The sequence below is a fragment of the Trachypithecus francoisi genome, unplaced genomic scaffold (assembly GCF_009764315.1).
Source record: "Trachypithecus francoisi isolate TF-2019V2 unplaced genomic scaffold, Tfra_2.0 Lachesis_group19, whole genome shotgun sequence".
NCBI lineage: Eukaryota > Metazoa > Chordata > Mammalia > Primates > Cercopithecidae > Trachypithecus > Trachypithecus francoisi.
The window spans coordinates 46138879-46160373 of NW_022681464.1; the positions used below are offsets into that span (position 1 = coordinate 46138879).

The 21495-nt window shown below is 42.9% G+C and overlaps 1 protein-coding gene across 1 annotated transcript in view; it reads left to right on the top strand.

Moving 5' to 3' along the window:
• The window catches only part of PIEZO2 (piezo type mechanosensitive ion channel component 2), a 266512-nt gene that overhangs the window by 74662 nt on the left and 170355 nt on the right, over nt 1–21495 (top strand). Inside the window, exon 2 of the mRNA XM_033178375.1 lies at nt 11282–11377. Coding sequence (XP_033034266.1) covers nt 11282–11377 — 96 coding nt within the window. The remainder of the gene's footprint in view (nt 1–11281; nt 11378–21495) is intronic.

Below are 21495 nucleotides of genomic sequence, written 5' to 3' on the forward strand. Positions count from 1 at the left end.
GTTTACAAATAGTATCTCCAGTTGTTTGGAAAAAGCAGAAAATTCAGTCCAGAGTCTTTTTTTCCTTTATAAATAAGATGGTTTCGCCAGATTTTTTTCCTTAGATTGGCTTCAAAGTTTTAGGAAATTGAGTAGTAGTTACGATTTTCTAATACAAGCCCTTATAATCTGTTACTCCGTAAAAGTCTTGTTTTCCTTCAGGCTTTACCCTAAAATCACATTCTTTTAAATAATTTATTTAAAATAACTAATGTAGAATACAATGTTTCTGTGTTTCTCTTTCTTGAAGTGTGAGGAATACTTGACTGATGAGTTCAGCGTTGTGCTGACACACTGCAGCGATGGCAGCCTTCACACATTTCAGGCTAAAAATGTAATGTTAAATAAAACATGTCTAAATGGGAGAGCATATTTTCTTATTTGAAATATATCTCTAGGCCAGGCACGGTGGCTCACACCTGTAATTCCAGCACTTTGGGAGGCTAAGGCGGGCAGATCACAAGGTCAGGAGATCAAGGCCATCCTGGCTAACATGGTAAAACCTCGTCTCTACTAAAAATACAAAAAGTTAGCCAGGCGTGGTGGTGGGGGCCTGTAGTCCCAGCTACTTGGGAGGCTGAGGCAGGAGAATGGCATGAACCCGGGAGGCGGAGCTTGCAATGAGCCGAGTCGCGCCACTGCACTCCAGCCTGGGTGACAGAGCGAGACTCCGTCTCAAAAAAAAAAAAAAAAAATTCTCTGTTAGCCTTTCCTATCACACATATGTGAGCACGTTTTGGTGTGCGTAAAGAATCTGAGGCAGGTGTTATGTGATAAAAATACGTATGTAAGCATATGTCTTGCCTTTCTGAATGGTGGTGAGAGAGACTGGCATTGTCCTTATTGAAGAAACAATTTTTGTAACTTTCTGTAGGAAGCACCTGGGACCAGACTGCCATTGGGCACAGAGGTGAGACTAGAGGGAGAGGAAGAGAATGTTCTTGTCTCGACTGTCTGCTGCTCTAAAGCATCACTGTTGGAGACATTTACAGTTTCAACCAGATGTAAAACACAGAGTAGATAGTGGGGGAAAGAATTCTACACTGATAGACAATGAATCAGGTGACGTAACAGCCTTTTTCCTTTCTCTCATTTCTTTGATAGGTTTGCTTCCTCAGGAAAAAAATCTACGGTTGTTTAATTTTTTTCCTGCTCTATTGTAAATAGTTTGCAGTTACTTCTCTTTTTTTTCCAATTTATAAAATAACCATAATTTTGAAAGAATGTCCTTTGAAAAGCACTCAATTGCTTCAGGGTACAGAAAGAAAATCATTAAAGATACAAACAATTTCTAGAATTGCTGGAACGACAGAACTATTTTGTCAGTTGGTTTTAAAGTTGCTTATTCGGACTAATGTTTACCTGTCTACTGCTGTGGCAACTGTTAAAATAAAGCTCCTTGAGGCAATAAAGAGCATTTAAAACATACTTAGTAGAAATGGAGGTTCTAAACATTTAAGGCACTGTTGCCTAGACCATTAATAGTGAGACCTTGTTTGGCCTTGCTAAAGGGATAAAGGAACTGGGAGGGCACATCTTGCCAAAAATTCAGCTCTGAGAGCACTTACCTTTAATAGCATAATGTAAAATTACTGCCTTGAGCTACTACAGAATGGTAAAGTGTGCGTAAACCTCTCTGTGATCATAGTGCAGTAACAGGAAAATTATTCTGTATCTATTGCAGCACAAGTATTTTTACAAAGGTTACATGGCCACCTTAACCGTTTCATATTTGCAGGAGATTTTCCCCCTTTCTGTGTTGACATATTGTAAATTGTCAAAGTCAAATCAATCATTTTTCCTACTTCTAGAGTTTTTTCCAAATTGCACACCATCTTTCATCTTTAGAAAAGAAAACTCATGAATGAGGCAAGTTCAAGTGTTTGCGATTCACATGGCAGTATTAATGTTTACTTCACTTGATAACTTGTGATCTCAGTTTTTGATTGTGAGTTCTTCAGGCCTGTCAAGATCTTTTGTTTGGGGAATTACTGTCAGCTGTTGTATAATTTTGGATGGTTAAAACCAGGTAGAAATAGTGGAAACTGCAGTGCTAAAGCACCTTAGCTAAAGCAAATAATCTTTTTCTTTTAAATGCATTGACCTGCATTTTTGTTGTTCTGTCAACAGTACATTGTTGCTGCCGTAGGATGGAGGTACAGCTCCCTGAGCATCCACCAAGAAGGGTGGGGTATCAGGGGACATTGTGCAGCAAGAATATGATCGTTCGTTATGAAAAGAAATGAATGTGCTTTAAATGTCTCCAGATATTGAACAAAGGCAATATCACACTTGATAAAGAAGCAGTTATTGGCTGGGCACGGTGGCTCACGCCTGTAATCCTAGCGCTTTGGGAGGCTGAGGCAGGCAGATCACGGGGTCAGGAGATCAAGACCATCCTGGCTAACACAGTGAAACCCCATCTCTACTGAAAATACAAAAAATTAGCCGGGCGTAGTGGTAGGCACCTGTTGTCCCAGCTACTTGGGAGGCTGAGGCAGGAGAATGGCGTGAACCCAGAAGGCGGAGGTTACAGTGAGCCGAGATTGCGCCACTGCACTCCAGCCTGGGCGACAGAGCCAGACTCTGTCTCAAAAAAAAAAAAAAAAAAAAAAAAGGAAGCAGTTGTTATTTGCCTTCTAAGGCTTTTCTAGCTTGAATGTACCATATTGCCAAGTTCAAAGGCATATTTTGCCCTCGATGGAGACAACTCACTTAAATAATAGCATTTAAAGCCCTTGTAGTTTTGGATAACTTTTGGGTAGCATCTTCACATACATCAAGTAAAATTGTGACTCTCATTGGTCGAATGGGATGATTTCAAATGACAAGTAAGTGAAGCTGGATTTTTGGAGGTGGTTTATTTTTTATTTATTTAATTAATTTTTTTTTTTTACTTATTTATTTATTTATTTATTTATTTATTTATTTTGAGATGCAGTCTCGCTCTGTCGCCCAGGGTGGAGTGCAGTGGCACAGTCTCGGCTCACTGCAAGCTCCGCCTCCTGGGTTCATGCCATTCTCCTGCCTCAGTCTCCCGAGTAGCTGGGCCTACAAGCGCCTGCCACCTCACCTGGCTAATAGTTTGTATTTTTAGTAGAGACGGGGTTTCACTGTGTTAGCCAGTATGGTCTCGATCTCCTGACCTCGTGATCTGCCTACTTCGGCCTCCCAAAGTGCTGGGATTACAGACGTGAGCCACCGCGCCCGGCCCTAATTTAATTTTTAGTTTGTGCACTCACTAGTTATCTATTGCTGCATACAAATTGCTGCATACATTTAGCAGCTTAACACAACACACACCGTCTCAGAGTTCTTAGGAGTCAGGACTCCGGATATGGCTTGACTGCATATTCTGGCACAGAGTCTCTTGCAGCTGCAATCCAGGGGCACTCGAGTAAGCACGTTGTCAGAGGAGGACCTGCCTCCAAGCTGACTCGAGTGGCTTTTGGGTGGAAACCTCAGTCCTTTGCCACATGGGCCTCTCCGCAGGACACATGTAGCATGGTAGCTGGCTTCCCTCAGGGTGAGCAAGGGAGAGGGGATGCTCAAGACAAGCCTTAGCCCTTTTGTAGCCTAGCTGTGGAAGTGGTACCCCAATACTTTTACTGTATTCTGTTCATTAGAAGTGAGTCTCTAGGTACAGCCCGCACTCAGGAAGAGCCGGTTGCTCAAATGGATGTGAACACGAGGAGATGGGGACCACTTGGGGTGTTTTTAGAGGCTGCCCCCCACCCTGGGCCACCCTTGTCCTCTCCATAGCTTGTTGGACTTTGCTATCAATAATTGTAACTAAAAGGTTGTGATGTGGGAAACCAAGACCAGGCTCTGTTCTCCCGCCTCTGAAGTTAATCATAGGAAATCTTCCTTAATATACACATTTTGATTACAAATAATATAAAGGCTTACATAGCAAAGCTATAAAAGTTTGAAACAACAGCATACATGCAGAGCATTTGCCGTCATGTTCACAGAGGGCCCTGTGCTAAGTGCAGAGGGTGCGCGAAGGGGTCTGAGGCAACATCACACTTGATAAAGAAGCAGTTGTTGCCTGGGTGCGGTGGTTCACACCTGTAATCCTAGCCCGGCCTCAGCCTTACTGAGCCCTTGACATTTAACTGGGGAGAAAGATACATGGAATAAGGATGTGGTATCGTGGTGAGGTCATGCGCTTCTTGATGACAGCACAGACTCAGGATCCCAACTGCAGGGGCACAAACCTCAGCCGGGCTACACAGCTGTACCCACTGGGCCTGCTTCTTCACATGCAGAAAGAAATAACAGACTTTGTAAAATGAGATTAACTACAAGAGTTAATTGACATGAAAGGCATAGATCCGGGCTTGACACACAGTAATCACATTAGTATGAGCTCTTACTAACATGAGTGAATAGTTACATGCAGTATGCATGCTCTTTAAGATGGTACAATCATACGAGTGACTTTTATTTTTCTCTTGACCCAGAAATTTGCAATATTAGGTAATTTTATTGTCCAATGTGGATTAACATTAAAAAATCTCACCTAGGCTACAAAAAAAAAAGAGAGAGAAATGTTCTCATTTGTTACATTTTTATTTGGGGGCCATGTCAGTTGGGGTGTTTTTATTGCCACCAGAAATTCTGCATACCTTGATACCCTGTGGTTTCTTTTAGATGTCCTCAAGTTGTTTTCATTTTGTTTTTATGCGTTCATTTGTTTTGTAAGCATGATCCTCTACTCTGGAGCAGATACAGTCGTGGGTATGGAGCGGACAGAGGTAACAAAGGTTCTACCCTACCCGGAAGGGCCCCACTGACATAGAAGTACGTGCAAGGGGTGCTGGATGAGACGTACGCTTGAGGGGGCACCAGGGAGTAAGAAATCTCATTTGGAGGAGGGTATGTTCCTGGACAGCTTCCAGGAGGGGAAGCATGTGAGCCGTACAGGAAGATGCCTGATTCAGAAAGGACAGGGCAGATGCAGGCGATGTAGTTTTGCAGTAGCATGGAGCGCAGGATGGGCACAGGTGGGCAATTGGAGCTGCGTGCAGAGCAGGAGCCAGGCAGCCCCAAACCCAGGGGCAGAATGATGACTTCCACGGCCACTCAGAGGGAAAACCAAAGTCCTCGGAACCCTTGCAAGGCCCGGCATGATCCGGCCCCCTGGAGGCTTCTGCTTGCACACTGGGCTCTCTGGGGCTGTCTTCGGCAGGTTAGAGGGGTCAGGCTTGCTTCCACTTTGCCTGAGTGCTTCTCCCAAAGGGAATTGACAGGAATCACTCAGTCAGCTCATCACCTGCCTCACCTCCGGGCTTCAGCCTCACTTTCCCCTACACGCCTCCCCTCCCTTAGGCTGTGTCTTTCCCTTCTCTGGCTGGCCTTGTTGTGGACACAGCACTTCCTTTCCAGCACACCACATGCTTTGCCTTTGATTTTGCCCATTGTTCACCAGTGTCTCTCCACCAGAATGCCAGCTCCCAGAGGCAGGGTACGATCTCTCGTTTCCGTTTTGCTCTCTGATGTAGCTCAAACACCTGGGACAACGCCCAGCACACAGTGTGTGCTGACTACATGTTTGTTGGCAGATGAATGACCAAATGTCTCTACAATGTTCTATAAAAGACTTCAACTCTGAATGAGAAATTAGCAGAAGGGAAAAAGCAGCTGGGAAGAGAATCTGAGCTTTTGTTCTTCTTCTTGTAGATCACCTGTTTTAGGTATTTGCCTGTCACTCCAATCTGTGGCGTGAACATTTCTTTCTGCTTTGAATCTTTAAGAAAGGAGGTTGGGATGTGGGGAGTGGTGCAGAAAGCAACAAATATGTGTGTGACTCCTTTGGGATAAAAAGAACTTCTTGACGATTCCTGTTCTCTTCTCCCATGCATTTTGCTTTATTGCATTTTGCTTCTTTCCTTGCTGACTTCTAGAATCAGCCGTGGAAGCAGGCACCGTGCGTCCTAACTCAGACTCTTGACTGGAGTGTGCTATACTCCTGTTGTTTGCATTCTGGGATTAGTGCTTCTTGACCTGGTCTTCCTGTCTGGGTACCCGCCACTCGCATCCCGATGTGTCCCGCCAGCCTGGACTGTGCCCTAGGCCCAGATGCTCAGCACTTCTGTGACCAGGAGCACTTGGGCCGGGTCTGTTCCTTGGCGTCCTCTGCTCAGTCTCCAGCTTCCCGGCTGTGGCGGCATGTTCACTGCACTTCCATAGGTTGACCTTCCTTCCTTCCTTCTGGGCTGAAACCCTTCTGCGAGGGGCTGCAAGGACATCCTTACTGGCAGTCACAACGATCCAGTCTCCCCGTTGCAGTGGACTTCTTTCGTGAAGACCTTTCCCGTTGTGAAGCTGGGCTTTCCTGGTTTCTCTCATATCCGTCTCAAATTTTTCTGCTGCTTTTTTCTTTCCTACCTGCCAGTTTCCTTGCCCCGTCTCATCCCACATGTAGGCAGAGCTAAGACAAACACCTGCCTCCTTTGTGCCTCTCTTTAGTGTTCTTCCCTTCAGAGAGTTCATTTTTTCTTATTATTTCAACTAACATCTCTGTTCAGGGCTTGATCTCCATGCCCTTTGATCGCCACCAAGCAGGAATGCTGACGGTCTGTGGGGCTGGTCCCGTAAGATTATAATGCCATATTTTTACTGTACTTTTTCTATATTTAGGTATGTTTAGATACATAAATCCTCGCCATTGTGTTACAGTTGCCTGTAGTATTCAGCACAGTAACATATGCTGCATAGATTTTTGGCCTAGGAGCAGTAGGCGACACCGTATTGTCTAGATGTGCAGTAGTAGGGTGTACCATCTCTGTTTATGTAAGCACACAGTTCCCACAAGGACAAAATTACCTAACAATGCATTTCTCAGAACATATTGCTGATGCTAAGAGGTCCATGACTGTATTTGTGTCTGCCTCAATTTCTGTTATCATTGTTTTATATTCTTCCATTTATAAGTCTTTCACCTCTTTGGTTAGATTGATTTCTAAGTATTATTTGTAGCTACTGTGAATGGGATTTTTAAAATTTCTTTTTCAGATACTTCATTGTTAGCGTATAGCGAATACTACTGATTTTCTTGTGTTGATTTTGTATTTTGAAACTTTACTGAATGAATTAGTTCTAACAATTTTTTGGTTGAGTCTTTAGGGTTTTCTTTATATAAGATCAGGTCATCCGCAAACAGACAAATTTGCTTTGCTTCTTCCTTTCCAATTTTGATGTATTGATTTCTTTTTCTTGCCTAATTTCTCTGTCTAGGACTTCCCATACCACATTGAATAGAAGTGTCAAGAGTAGGCATCCTTGTCTTATTTCTGGTCTTAGAAGAAAAAGTTTAAATTGTCACTATTGAGTGTGATATTAGCTGTGTGTGTGTTACATATGGCCTCTATTGTACTGAAGTCCATTTCTTCCATATGTAATTTGTTGAGAATTTTTACCATGAAAGGTGTTGAATTTTGCCAGATAGTTTTTCTGCATCTTTGAGAAGATATATGATTTTTGTTCTTCATTCTGTTAATGTAGTGTATCACATTGATAGCTATAGGTATGTTGAACCATTCTTGCATTCCTGGGATAAAGCCCACTTGATTATGATGAAGGAGTCTTTTTCTTGCTGAGTTGGGTTTGCTTGCATTTTGTTGAGGACGTGTGCATCTATGTTCATCAAGAACACTGGCCTGTAATTTTCTTTCCTTGTATTATCCTTGTCTGGTTTTAGTATCAGGGTAATGATGACCACATAGGATGACTTTGCAAGTATTCCCTCTTCTCTAATTTTCTTGGAAGAATTTGAGAAGAATTGGTATTATTTCTCCTTAAATGTTCAGTAGAATTCATCAGGTCCTGGGCTTTTATTTATTTCTTCATTTATTTTTGAGGGGAGATTTTTTTTTTAATCACCGATTCCGATCTCCTTACTTTTTACTAGTCTGCTCAGATTTTTTATTTCTTCATGATTCCATCATGGTAGGTAGTACATTGCTAGGAATTTATTCATTTTTTCTCAGTTATCCAGTTTATTGATGTAAAATTGCTCACAGAATCTCTTCTAATCTTTTATATTCATGTGATATCAGTGGTAATGTCTCCTCTTTCATTTCTGATCTTAATTTTTTGCATCTTTCTTTTCTTCTGAGTCTAAGGTTTCTGGATTTTATTTCTTTTCAAAAAACCAACTCATAGTTTTATTGACCTTTTCTATTGGTTTTCTAGTGTCTATTTTGTTTGTTTCTGCTTTGAACTTTATTATTTCTTTCCTTCTACCAACTTTGGGCTTGGTTAGCTTTTCTTTTTCTAGTTCCTTGAGCTGTAATGTTAGGTTATTTGAGATCTTTCTTCTTTTTCACGTAAGCATTTATTGCTATAAGCTTCTCTCTTAGAACTGCTTTTGCTGGATTCCATAAATTTTGGTAGGTTGTGTGTCCAATTTTGCTAATCCCAAGATATTTTCTAATTTCCCTTTTACTTTCTTACTTTCTTCTTTGACTCATTGACTGTTTAGGAGCATGTTGTTTAATTTCCATGTATTAGCAAATTTTCTGAAATTCCTCCTGTTTTTGATTTCTAGTTTCATATCATTGTGGTTGGAAAAGACACTTGATACGATTTCAGTCTTCTTAAAATTGTTGAGACTTCTTTTGTGACCTAACATATGCTCTATTCTGAGGATCTTCCACCAGTGCTTAAGAAGAATGTGTATTCCGCCGGGCGCGGTGGCTCATGCCTGTAATCTCAGCACCTTGGGAGGCCGAGGTGGGCAGATCACGAGGTCAGGAGATCGAGACCGTCCTGGCTAACACGGTGAAACCCGGTCTCCACTAAAAATACAAAAAATTAGCCAGGTGTGGTGGTGGGCGCCTGTAGTCCCAGGTATTCGGAGGCTGAGGCAGGAGAATGGCGTGAACCCGGGAGACGGAGCTTGCAGTAAGCTGAGATCGCACCACTGCACTCCAGCCTGGGCGACCGAGCGAGACTCCATCTCAAAAAAAAAAAAAAGAAAGAAAAAGCAGAATGTGTATCCTGCTGCTGTTGGATAGACTGTTCTGTATATGTCTGTTAGGTTCATTTGGTCTAAAATGTAGTTTAAGTCTGATGTTTTCTTATTAATTTTCTGATTGGATGGTCTGTCCATTTCTAAAAATGGATATTGAAATCCCCTGCTATTATTACATTATAGTTTATCTCTTTCTTTATATCCATTGATATTTGCTTTATATATGTAGATGTTCCAATCTTCGGTGCATATATATTTACAACCGTTACAATTGATCCCTTTGTCACTATATATTGACCTTTGTCTCATTTTACAGTTCTTAAAGTCTATTTTACCAGATATAAGTCTAGCTATCCCTGGTGTCTTTTGGTTTTCATTTGCATAGAATATTTTTTTCTGTCCTTTCACTTTCAGTCTCTGTGTATTCTTAAATGGGAAGTGAGTTTCTTCCAGGTAGCATATACTTGGGTCTTTTAAAAAATTCTAGCCAGCGTGGTGGCTCATGCCTGTAATTCCAGCACTTTGGGAGGCCAAGGCGGGGGGATCACGAGGTCAGGAGATCGAGACCATCCTGGCTAACACAGTGAAACCCTGTCTCTAGTAAAAATACAAAAAATTAGCCAGACATGGTGGTGGGTACCTGTAGTCTCAGCTACGTGGGAGGCTGAGGCAGGAGAATGGCGTGAACCCAGGAGGCGGAGCTTGCAGTGAACCGAGATCGCACCACTGCACTCCAGCCTGGGTGACAGAGCGAGACTCTGTCTCAAAAAAATAAATAAAAAATAAGTAAAAATTAAGTGTGCTTACATTTGCCTTTTATTGCTAGATTTCTCCATTGGCCTAATAGGGCCTAGTGGAGGAACAAAATGTTCTTTTTTATTTTTATATGTTTAGGCGGTACAAGTACAATTTTGTTACATAGATATATTGCTTAGTAGAGAAGTCTGGGCTTTTAGTGTAACTATCACCTAATAGTATACAATGTATTAAGGTAATTTATTGGTAGCCAAGGACTTACTACTGTCATTTTGTTTATTATTTTCTGATTATATTGTACTTCCGTTTGTTCATTTCTTTCTCTCTTGCTGTCTTCCTTTGTGATTTGGTGATTTTCTCTAGTGGTATGCTTTGATTTTGTACTTTTTGTCTTTTTTGTATCTGCTATAGGTTTTTGCTTTGTGGTAACCATGAGGTTTACATAAAGCATTTTATAGTATAACAGAGTATTTTAAATTGATAACAACTTAACTTTAATCTTATATAAAAAGTATGCACTAGGCCAGGTGCGGTGGCCCACGCCTGTAATCCCAGCACTTTGGGAGGCTGAGGCGGGCAGATTACCTGAGGTCAAGGGTTCAAGACCAGCCTGGCCAACATGACGAAACCCCATCTCTACCGAAAGTACAAAAATTAGCCAGGCATGGTGGTGTGCTCCTGTAATCCCAGCTACTTGAGATGCTGAGGCAGGAGAATCACCTGAATCCAGGAGGCAGAGGCTGCAGTGAGCCAAGATCATGCCACTGCACTCCAGCCTGGACAACAGGACAAAACTCAGTCGCAAACAAACAAAAAGAAGTCTTAACTTTTTTTTTTTTTTTTTTTTTTGAGACGAAGTCTCGTATTGTCGCCCAGCTGCAGTGCGGTAGCTGGATCTCAGCTCACTGCAAGCTCCGCCTCCCGGGTTTACGCCATTCTCCTGCCTCAGCCTCCCAAGTAACTGGGACTACAGGCGCCCGCCACCACGCCTGGCTAGTTTTTGTATTTTTTAATAGAGACGGGGTTTCACCGTGTTAGCCAGGATGGTCTCGACCTCCTGACCTCGTGATCCGCCCGTCTCGGCCTCCCAAAGTGCTGGGATTACAGGCTTGAGCCACCGCACCCGGCAGAAGTCTGAACTTTTATAGTCCACCCCCAATAACATTTTATGTGTATGGTGTCACAATTTACATATTTTTATACTATGTATCCCTTAAATTATTGTAGCTATTTTTTTTTAATCGTTTTGTCTTTTACCTTCATATTTCTTGGTTAGATTTTAAGACCAGTGTTGATGTATTTTAATTACCTGTTTCTCGTCATGCTCAACACAGTGATGAACACAGAATAAATACCTAATTTATTACTTTTTAATTGACATATCTATTCAGGATGTGACTGTTTGATGCAGTGACATCTGAGACCATCTTTTGTTATGCACCCCTGGTTTTGTCAACCTGCCTTTGTTAATGACCTTCTCACTCTCTTCTCTCTTCCCTCCCACAGCATGTGCATTCCGATACAATGGGCTCTCCTTTGTCTACCTTATCTACCTCTTGCTCATTCCTCTGTTCTCAGAACCAACAAAAACGACAATGCAAGGTAAGAGAATTTTGTTATTCTATAACATGAGGTAAGAGAATTTTGTTATTCTATAACATAGAGTTATTACACAGTCTGAAGGTATTTTGCTGGGCTCCTTCAGATGGTCTTTATCCAACGGCAGAGATGTTATCTCTGCAGCAGGGCTAGTATGGCATGGAGTGGGTGTCAAACATTTTAGCTACTACATTAAGTAGAGCTTTATAGAAGTTGTTTGTGATGCATGTTTGTCACTTACACAGCTAATAAATTCCCTGTTAGGGCTTCATAGTAAGCATGGCAGTATCACTGAAATGTTTTGGCTAGTTAACACTAACTCAAAGTATTGTCAATAAAATAAGACAAATCTCATGACAGCATTGGTACATGCATTTGTCTTTTGGGTTGTGGGGAGAATGTGGTGGCAATTGGAAGAGGCAGAGCAGTATTTGACATTCCTGAGCCACTTACTGGAGAATGGGGTTGGAAGCTTGGTCCCAGCCATAACTTCGTACATTAGTTAAGGTTTCTTAAATATGTCTCAATAACATAATGAAAGAGAATAATTTGATTTGGAGGTGTAGTTCCTCAAGTGTTTGGCTCTCATTCTGGTATAACTCTATAAGAACCTGAAGGCGTAGAATATAGAGTAGTGACTCTAATTTCTGAGGCTCTAATTAGGAAACATGTTCTGGTTTGTGAATTTTTCAACTTGAAGTTCTGTCACGAGTATTAAAATTAACCCACACTGAGTTAATTTAACACATTTTTTTTTCAAAGTACTACCATTATGAGAAGTACAGCCTGTGCCAAATATCTTAGGTGAGTGCAGTGGCTGTATGTTTACATGAAAGGAAAAGGAAGTTGTTTGACCCCATCTATGGAGTGATGTGGGAAAGGTCATTGGTAATTTCCTTGTTAGTGATGAACTGTTTAGAAAAAGAAGTAAGGACCACGGTGTGCACAGAACAACAAATAATGACTGTGACTTTCCTATTCGCTCTCATTCTCTGTAAACTTCATAAGGCATATTGTGATCATCCATCGTAGTAGTTATGACTGCAGATGGCATGTTGATTTTCCTGTCTCTAAATAACAGAAATTCTAAGTCACCAAAATCCTTAATACACAATGTATATAAAGGGTAGAGAAATGTGAGTTTATGCAAATCCTTATAAAACAAAAATACATTGTTAATGGGACCGCTCTCACCACAGCCTCATTCCTAAAGGAATTAGCATAAGCAGAATAGTTTCTGGCCTGAGAAACAAGATTATAGCATACAGGCAACTAACTCTTCTACAGTGTGGAGCTCCTTTTTCAAAGAAAGAAGGTGTGTGCATTCACAATAAAGTGCTTTAAAAATTACTGTCTTTATACATCCAATTAAGTTATCTATCGCTTTTACATCAGTGTGGCCCTTTATTGTTTTATTTGGAAATCAAGTAACTGGGATTTCCCCCTACATCGTTCTGTGACAACCCCTGACTTTTTCTTTTTCCCAAACTAACCAGCTGTGAATATGCAGCAGCGTCAGACATGCCAAACAGTTGATGGCTTGTGGACATCACTTCATGCTGAGATGTGCCAGGGACTGACACTATCAGGGACATCATAGGTGAAACATAAAATCTGAAGGAAAAAGCTTAATCCTCTCTGCATAAAGAAGTATCACGAAGTAACAAAATGTTACAAAGTCAGCGCACAAACAGAGCACAAATGGGTGCACAGGTGTCTGCTGGCACGGCTCATGGTAACAGAGGAGGAAAGAAAGAGTTGGGAAGGGAAATCCACACACATCCTTGCAGTCAGCATCTGAAAGCAGCATTCGGATGACTTATTTTCCTCTTTCTCCAATTTAGCACCAAGAACCATGACTGATCTTCAACATAACCTCATTTATGTGTTTGTTTATATACTTGCAGAGGGACTCTAAGCAAGGATATCTTACTTTTTTCTGAACATGTAGGACTCAGAATCCACGCGTTTCTGAAATCTGTGTTTTGAGGCATCTTGTGTTAGACCAACATTGTCCAACCTGTGGCCCGGACAGTTTTGAATGTGGCCCAACACAATTTTCCAAAGTTTCTTAAAACAATATGAGATTTATGTGAGGACTTTTTTTTTTTCCTCATCAGCTATCATTAGTGTTAGTGTATGTTATGTGTGGCGCAAGACAATTCTTCTTCTTCCAGTGTGGCCAGGGAAGCCAACAGATTAGACACGCTGGGTTAGGCATTACTGGCGGTGCAAGGCCCTGTGTGGTGAATGATGGATCTGGAAGAGAGAATGCAGCGTGGCCTTCTCGGGAAACTCAGGTTCACACACACTCAGACTTTCCAGTGTGTGTTCATACACATTTCTCTGAATTGTACTAAAGTACATGGGGGCAAACCGAAGGGACTCTCAGCAAGTCCTGCACTCCCTGCTCCCAGACAGCCTGCACCTGAGACAGTAAGTCTGAGTCAGCCTCAGGAGCCTGTGAGGCCGCCATGTATTGCTGGCAGGATGTACTAATGCAGACCCCACCCGAACTGGAAGTGAGATTCATACACGTGCGTGTGGCTCCATGGCCCTCTGCCCTCCATGTGGTCTGATGAGGTTTTTTTCTTGCGTGACTATTTTTCCAATGTGTAGATCCGTAGAGGTGGCTGCCCGGGATGTGGAGAACATCCGTGTCATAACTTAGAAGGTGGTGCTTTGATGTCATTCTTGGGGCAATCTTTCTTTTTTTTTTTTATTATACTTTAAGTTCTAGGGTACATGTGCATAACGTGCAGGTTTGTTACATATGTATACTTGTGCCATGTTGGTGTGCTGCACCCATCAACTCGTCAGCACCCATCAACTCGTCATTTACATCAGGTATAACTCCCAATGCAATCCCTCCCCCCCTCCCCTCCCCATGATAGGCCCCAGTGTGTGATGTTCCCCTTCCCGAGTCCAAGTGATGTCATTGTTCAGTTCCCACCTATGAGTGAGAACATGCGGTGTTTGGTTTTCTGTTCTTGTGATAGTTTGCTAAGAATGATGGTTTCCAGCTGCATCCATGTCCGTACAAAGGACGCAAACTCATCCTTTTTTATGGCTGCATAATATTCCATGGTGTATGTGTGTCTTGGGGCAATCTTAAACATATAATTCCAGTCTCTCCACTGTTCTGTAGACCAGGGTTGTCCACTGTTTTGCTCTCAGTGCCATCGACAGGACCAAGAATATCGGAGTAGTATTACATGCTTTCCCGTGCCTGTGTTTAAGCTGACGATTTGTTGCAAAGCCTTATGTACCACTGTGCTGGAGAAGAAAGATGAGGATCAGCAGTTAGTTATATGACAAAATGTGAAATAATTTTGTTTTTAAAAATGCTTGTAGGCTCAGTACACTTAACTGGTGGGTATTATCTGATTAGTGAGGGCTGCAACGTACAGAATCATGGAATTTTTTTTTTTTTTTTTTTTTTTTGAGACGGAGTCTCGCTCTGTCGGCCAGGCTGGAGTGCAGTGGCCGGATCTCAGCTCACTGCAAGCTCTGCCTCCCGGGTTTACGCCATTCTCCTGCCTCAGCCTCCCGAGTAGCTGGGACTACAGGCGCCTGCCACCTTGCCCGGCTAGTTTTTTTCGTATTTTTTAGTAGAGACGGGGTTTCACTGTGTTAGTCAGGATGGTCTCCATCTCCTGACCTCATGATCCGCCCGTCTTGGCCTCCCAAAGTGCTGGGATTACAGGCTTGAGCCACCGCGCCCGGCCAGAATCATGGAATTTTAAAGTTGGAACAGCTTTTAGGAGTTATCAAGCATATTGCAGCAACCAGTGGTGGAATATTCTACAAGAGCCATGTTGGCTGGTTGCTTGGTTTCTTCTTAGATACTAATGGTGTCAGGGAACCGTCTGTGGCCCTGGGCAGTCTGTAGTATTATCAGGCAGTTCTGTCTTGAATCAACCTGAAATCCACCTCCCTGCAAATCCAAGCTATTGTTTCCAATTTAAAGCAGCGAAGAGTTAACAGAGAGGCAGAAAATCACTTTACAACACTGTTGTGAAGGGAATTATCCAAAGATAGAGATTCGACTAAATGACTTCCTGTTTTCAGTAATCTGGGCTTTTAGAATTCTTGATTTGCTGTTTCAGATCTTGATGTGTGTAATTATCTCAGTAGGTAAGGCCCCAACTAGAAATCAGGAATCACTCTAAGCATTTTAAAAACAAAATATGAAACAGAAAGGATTGGTTACTGAAGGGGGTGGAAGATTTAGGAAGCCAAAAGGAATGTTGAAGCAACTGGAACATTGACAGGGCAGGAAGGCTGGGGGAAGCCAGGGGACAGCATAAGCAGAGCTCAAGAACGAGGGCCATCCAGGAGCCGCTAGACCCTCAGGAGAAGGTCCAGAAATGGCACTTTGTGCAGCCAGGCCTTGCCTGGACCTCTTCACTGTCAGGTGTGTCCATCAGCTGTGACCATCCCAAGCTAGTCATCAGTTAAGTACCCATCACTCATCCAATGTCCTCTCCCTTCATTCTTCATTCAATGCACAGAATATTCCTAGTTACTCACGGATGGGATCTGTGGACTGTCTGATAGTTGTTCCTGCTGAAACCAACTGAAAAGGGCTCTGGACAATTTCAGAATAAAAAATGAAGAATTTATGATCTGGTGCATGACTGGAGGAAGCGTCTGTCCTAGGTTTGTGGGTAGGACCTCCATGGACACCTGGAAAGGCTGATGGACACAGCTCACCGTGAAGAGGCCCAGGCAAGGCCTGATTGTACATAGAGCCATTTCTGCACCTTCGCCTGAGGCTCTCACGGCTCCTGGATGTCCCTCGTTCTTGAGCTCATGCCCCTGCCTGGCTCCCCACAGCCTTCTTGCCTTGCTGATGATGTTCCAATTGCTTCAACATTTCTTTTGGCTTCCTGGCTCTTCCATCCCCTTCAGTAACCAGCCCTCTCTATTTAATGTTCTCTTTTCAAAATGCTTAAAGTGATTCCTGATTTCTGGTTGGGGCATTACCTATTAAGATAATCACACACTTGAAGTTCTGAAAGAGCAAATTAAGAATTCTAAGAGCCTAGATTTCTAAAAACTTAGTTCCACCCACACTGACTTCCGCTTGAGGCTCTTCTCTCTGTGAGAATCTCTTCTAACGAGCTGTGTGCAGTGGACGCTGTGGAGTGAGTTGGAAATTCCCTTTCAGGACTGAGCTTCCTTCCATTCCCAGCAGCTGGGAGGTGTTTGCTTGACCACTCTCAGCAGAATCCCTCCCTGGGAATTGGTGGTGGCTGAAGGGAGCTGCTTTACCCAAACTTCTCCTCCCTGTGCGGGGCAGCCTGGAGCCAATGACCACTCAACACGGGGTGCCGAGGCCTCAAAGCTGGAAAGTTTCTGAAGGGCTGTGGCAGCTCCAGAGCATCCCAGCAGCTGAGGCCCCCCTTGCAGGAGCATGACAATGGGATCTGTCCCTCTGTGGGGTCTGGATTTCCTCACTCCGTGCCAGGTATCCCTGCAAGGGAGCTGCCCCATAATCCTCCTGCCATGGAAATCCATCTCAGCCTCGGTTGCTGGGGAGCCAGATCTTGGAAGGTCTTTGAAGCAGGGACCTTTTTCCCTGATGGAGCTTGAGGGCAGAGGAGTCAGCATAGAGGTGGTGGGACCTTGACACAGAAGTGGCCATCACACCCAGCGAAGGGCGTGCACACAGGGAAGGGCGCACACACTCTGCCAGAGGCTGCAGCCCAGGCCCAGCGTGGCTCCGAGGCCCAGCCTGCAACGGACTTGACCTGGGCCTGCGTGTCATTCTTCTGGTCAAGTTTTCCCCACGGCAACTGGAGACCCAAATCCCTCAGGGTTATTAGGCTTTGTGGGGACATAATTTAATAGATATAATTTAAAACAAAGTATAAAATTACTACACAAATAGTCACTGTTATTAGTTGTGGAATTCACCCTGGTTTGAACTGGCGCCTCTGTGCTGTCACAGCTCCCTTTGCCTGGAATCCCCTTCCCCAGATTTTGAATGATGGTCTCTTCCCAGAATTCAGGTTTATCTTAGATGTCCCTCCTTCAAACCCTCTTCCCTCACCCCTTAACTAAAGCTGACATACCCTCGTCCCACAGTTTTTTTCATGTTATGAGCAGGTTTTATTTTTCTCGGTATTTATACCTTTCCAAAATTATTTGTGCGACAAATCCATAACAAGATCTAGACTTGCAGACCCTGCCACTCAGCTCTTCTGTTTCCTCCCTTGATTCTTCTCACAAACCTCCTCTGTGGGGCGACCTTGCCCCTGCCTCTTGGTGAAGTTTTTTTTTTTTTTTTGAGACAGAGTCCCGCTCTGTCGCCCAGGCTGGAGTGCAGTGGCCGGATCTCGTCTCACTGCAAGCTCCGCCTCCCGGATTCAGGCCATTCTCCTGCCTCAGCCTCCCGGGTAGCTGGGACTACAGGTGCCGCCACCATGCCCGGCTAATTTTTTTGTATTTTTAGTAGAGACAGGGTTTCACTGTGTTAGCCAGGATGGTCTCGATCTCCTGACCTCGTGATCCCCCCGCCTCGGCCTCCCAAAGTGCTGGGATTACAGGCGTGAGCCACCGCGCCCGGCTGCCCCTCAGTGAAATTCTAAGCAGTCCCCAGAGCTCCTGCCGTCCGGTTTCTCAGGCAGGAGTGCCTCATCAGTCTTGCAAGTCCCCCAGACTCCAGGATCATCTCATCCATGCTCCTGTCCCTGGGCTTGGCATTCTCTCAACCGTATCTAACTCTCAAGTTACCCAACATTGATTACTTCGTATCTCCACAGGGTAGGGGCTACGGGTTGAAAATAAATGTTCTTTTTCACAGTATTCACTGGAGAATGAGGGAGTGTTTGGCAGGAAGCCTTTGTTCCTCAGCCTTTTAGGAGCATCTCACTGCAAACCGAGTCAGGGTTTTATGTTAATACATTTATGTAGAGTGTCTGTCCCTTCTAGTACATAAACATCAGGATGGCAAGGATATGCTTTTTGGCCCAAAGGGTGCTTGATGTATATATAACAGGCATTCAGTACATATTTGTAGAATGAATAAATTTTATTTCCAGTGTCTAGAATTTTAGATGAAGGTATAAACCTAACTCTAGTCCTATGCTTATATCAATCTTCATAATAGCAAACATCAGAGAATAGTTATTGCATGCAGCAGTCCTCTGGAGACAAAAGCTTAGGGTATCATAAGCCATGGGATTTGGCTTTTAGATTTAATTAGGATTGCAGGATCATGAGTAATTAAAGAAATCAAGACTCTTAAAAATGTTTTATGCTTTCACTTACAAGGATGAGCATTTTATTTAAGTATATAATACTGTAGGGAAGGAGATCAACATTTTCTTGCTCTTCACAAACTGTGCTTTGCGTTAGGATGGGACTGTCCTGCATTCAATTTGTTAACTAATGTATAATTAACGTCAGGTCAGGTCACCCAAGAATTGCAAACTAATGAGGTATTAAGGTTTTTGTTTGTTTGTTTGTGTTTTGAGACGGGGTCTCACTCTGTCGCCCAGGCTGGAGTGCAGTGGTGCGATCTCGTCTCACTGCAGCCTCCACTTCCCAGGTTCAAGTGATTCTCCCGCCTCAGCCTCCCAAGTAGCTGGCAGCACAGGGGCACGCCACCACCCCTGGTTAATTTTTGCAGTTTTTTTTTTTTTTTTTTTAGTAGAGATGGCATTTCACCACATTGCCCAGGCTGGTCTCGAACTCCTTACCTCAGGAGTTTGAACTCCTAACCCATCTTGACCTCCCAAGTGCTGGGATTACAGGTGTGAGCCACCACGCCCAGCCCGAGGTATTAAGTTTTTTAACCCAATATATTACAGGTTCCTTATAACTTACGACATAGTGAGTGCCACATACTGGTCAATATGGCACCAAACAAAAGAGTGTATTTTGTTTGGATTAGAACATATGCAATGTGGAAGAAGGCCACAATAAGTGCTCAGTAAATATTGGCTAACATGCCGGGCACAGTGGCACCTGTGTATAGTCCCAGCTGCTTGGGAGGCTAAGGTGGGAAGATCCCTTGATCCCAGGAGGCCAGTCTAGGCAATGTTGCAAAACCCTGTCTCTAATAAATTTTTTTTTTTTTTTTGAGACGGAGTCTCGCTCTGTCGCCCAGGCTGGAGTGCAGTGGCTAGATCTCGGCTCACTGCAGGCTCTGCCTCCCGGGTTCACACCATTCTCCTGCCTCAGCCTCCTGAGTAACTGGGACTACAGGCACCCGCCACCACGCCTGGTTAATTTTTTTTTTAATTTTTAGTAGAGATGGGGTTTCACCGTGTTAGGCAGGATGGTCTCAATCTCCTGAACTTGTGATCCGCCCACCTCGGCCTCCCAAAGTGCTGGGATTACAGGCGTGAGCCACCACACCTGGCCTCTTAATAAATTTTTAAGTGGGCTGTTATTATTATTATTTTGAAGCACAACTTACTACTTTGAATGTCATAGTGAGCTAGACTTAGAAATCTTATTCTCATTCGTGTGACTATAGCCAGTCTTTACTAGAGGATTTTACCAGTGCTCTCTGAATATTAGTAAAGAAATATGTAATTTCCAAGGTTTTTTGGTGTACTACTCCAAGATACAGCTGGTATGTTCAATTTTTAGTTACATAATACTTAGGTTAATTGATCGATCAATAAAGAGCCAATAGCCCTCTCTACTAAGTTCATATAACTATTTACGTGCATTTATTAATTTTCACAACAAACTTTTAAGGGAGCTGTTAGTATGATCAATAATCCTCATGTCACAGACAAAGACTGAGTTCCAGGTAGGTTCATAGCAAGCCTCAGGACACCCAGGTGCTGCATGGGTGAGCCACACTCTTAGCCACTGTGTTGTTCTGACTCATGCCCTTGACAGAGCTAAAGCTCCTGCAAATTTGCAAGGGAAGAGGGAAACCTAGTCACTTAATAAATGCTTGTTGGCTGACACATCACCAGGCTCAAGGAACAAGGGTCTGGAGAGATAATGTGAGTATGCTTAAGGGAGATATTTTAATATGCATTGGTGCAGATTGATGACATATGTGTATGTTACATAGAAAATATGTCATATTAAGTGTGACCAATTATTTCTTTCACCAAATATTAATTGAAAGATTGTTCTTCACAAAAGACTATATTTGGATTTGTGGAGGATAAAAAGGTGGAGAAAAACACTGCTCTTAATTAAAGTAGTCTCTCAAACACATTGGATTTTATTTATCTTACTGAGTGGTAACTCGTTCAATGTAGCAATCTTAGAGAGCCACCTACTTACTCCAGTGATGCTGTTATGTCTCTAAACTGATTAAATTATTCTTGTCAAATTAAAAAAAAAAAAGACTAGTATAAAACAAAGAGTTCAAAGGTGACTCCTTATGAATGTGGAGGCTGGAGGTTTATTTGAATGAGAACAGCCTGGTGAATACACATGGAGTAACTATGTAGTTTTCCATGAGGAATGTATGTGATCTCATATGTTATAAAATGAGATACCCAGGTGAGAAGGCAGCATCCTGAGGAAGTGTTAACTCACTGGATTCATCCTAGAATCTTGACTATAAAAGTCAAGCAGTATCCATTTGGGACAGCCAAGAGATTCAGAGATTAATCTGGAGAGGTTCTTTATCCAAAGCATCGACTTTTATGTCACATTCCTATGTGCCAGGTACTGTTCTAAGTATCCGCTATACACTAACTCATTGTATTAAAGAATAGAAAAACCATTGATTGCAAAGGCAGAACCTCCATTCTGAAATGAAAAAAAAATTATGAAGTTAACTGGAATAAAAAATCACTTAAACTGGGAATTCCACATAAGGAGGCACTGATATTAAAGCTCTTTTCTCCTATTAAAAAATTGAAACTGCCTCAGTGAGACCTGGTACATTTTGGTCAGTCTACTTCCTGCTTTTCTTTTGTGACTTCGCTTCACCAAGCCTTTCCAGGTGTCCATGGAGGTCCTACCCACAAAGCTGGCATAGATGCTTCCTTTGGTCATGCACCAGATCATAAATTCCTAGTTTTCGATTCTGAAATTGTCCAAAGTCCAGAGCCCTTTTCAGTTGGTTTCAACAGGAACTACAGAAACATCCTTCCATTTTCTCACAATTGATAGTTCTAATATCATCAGTA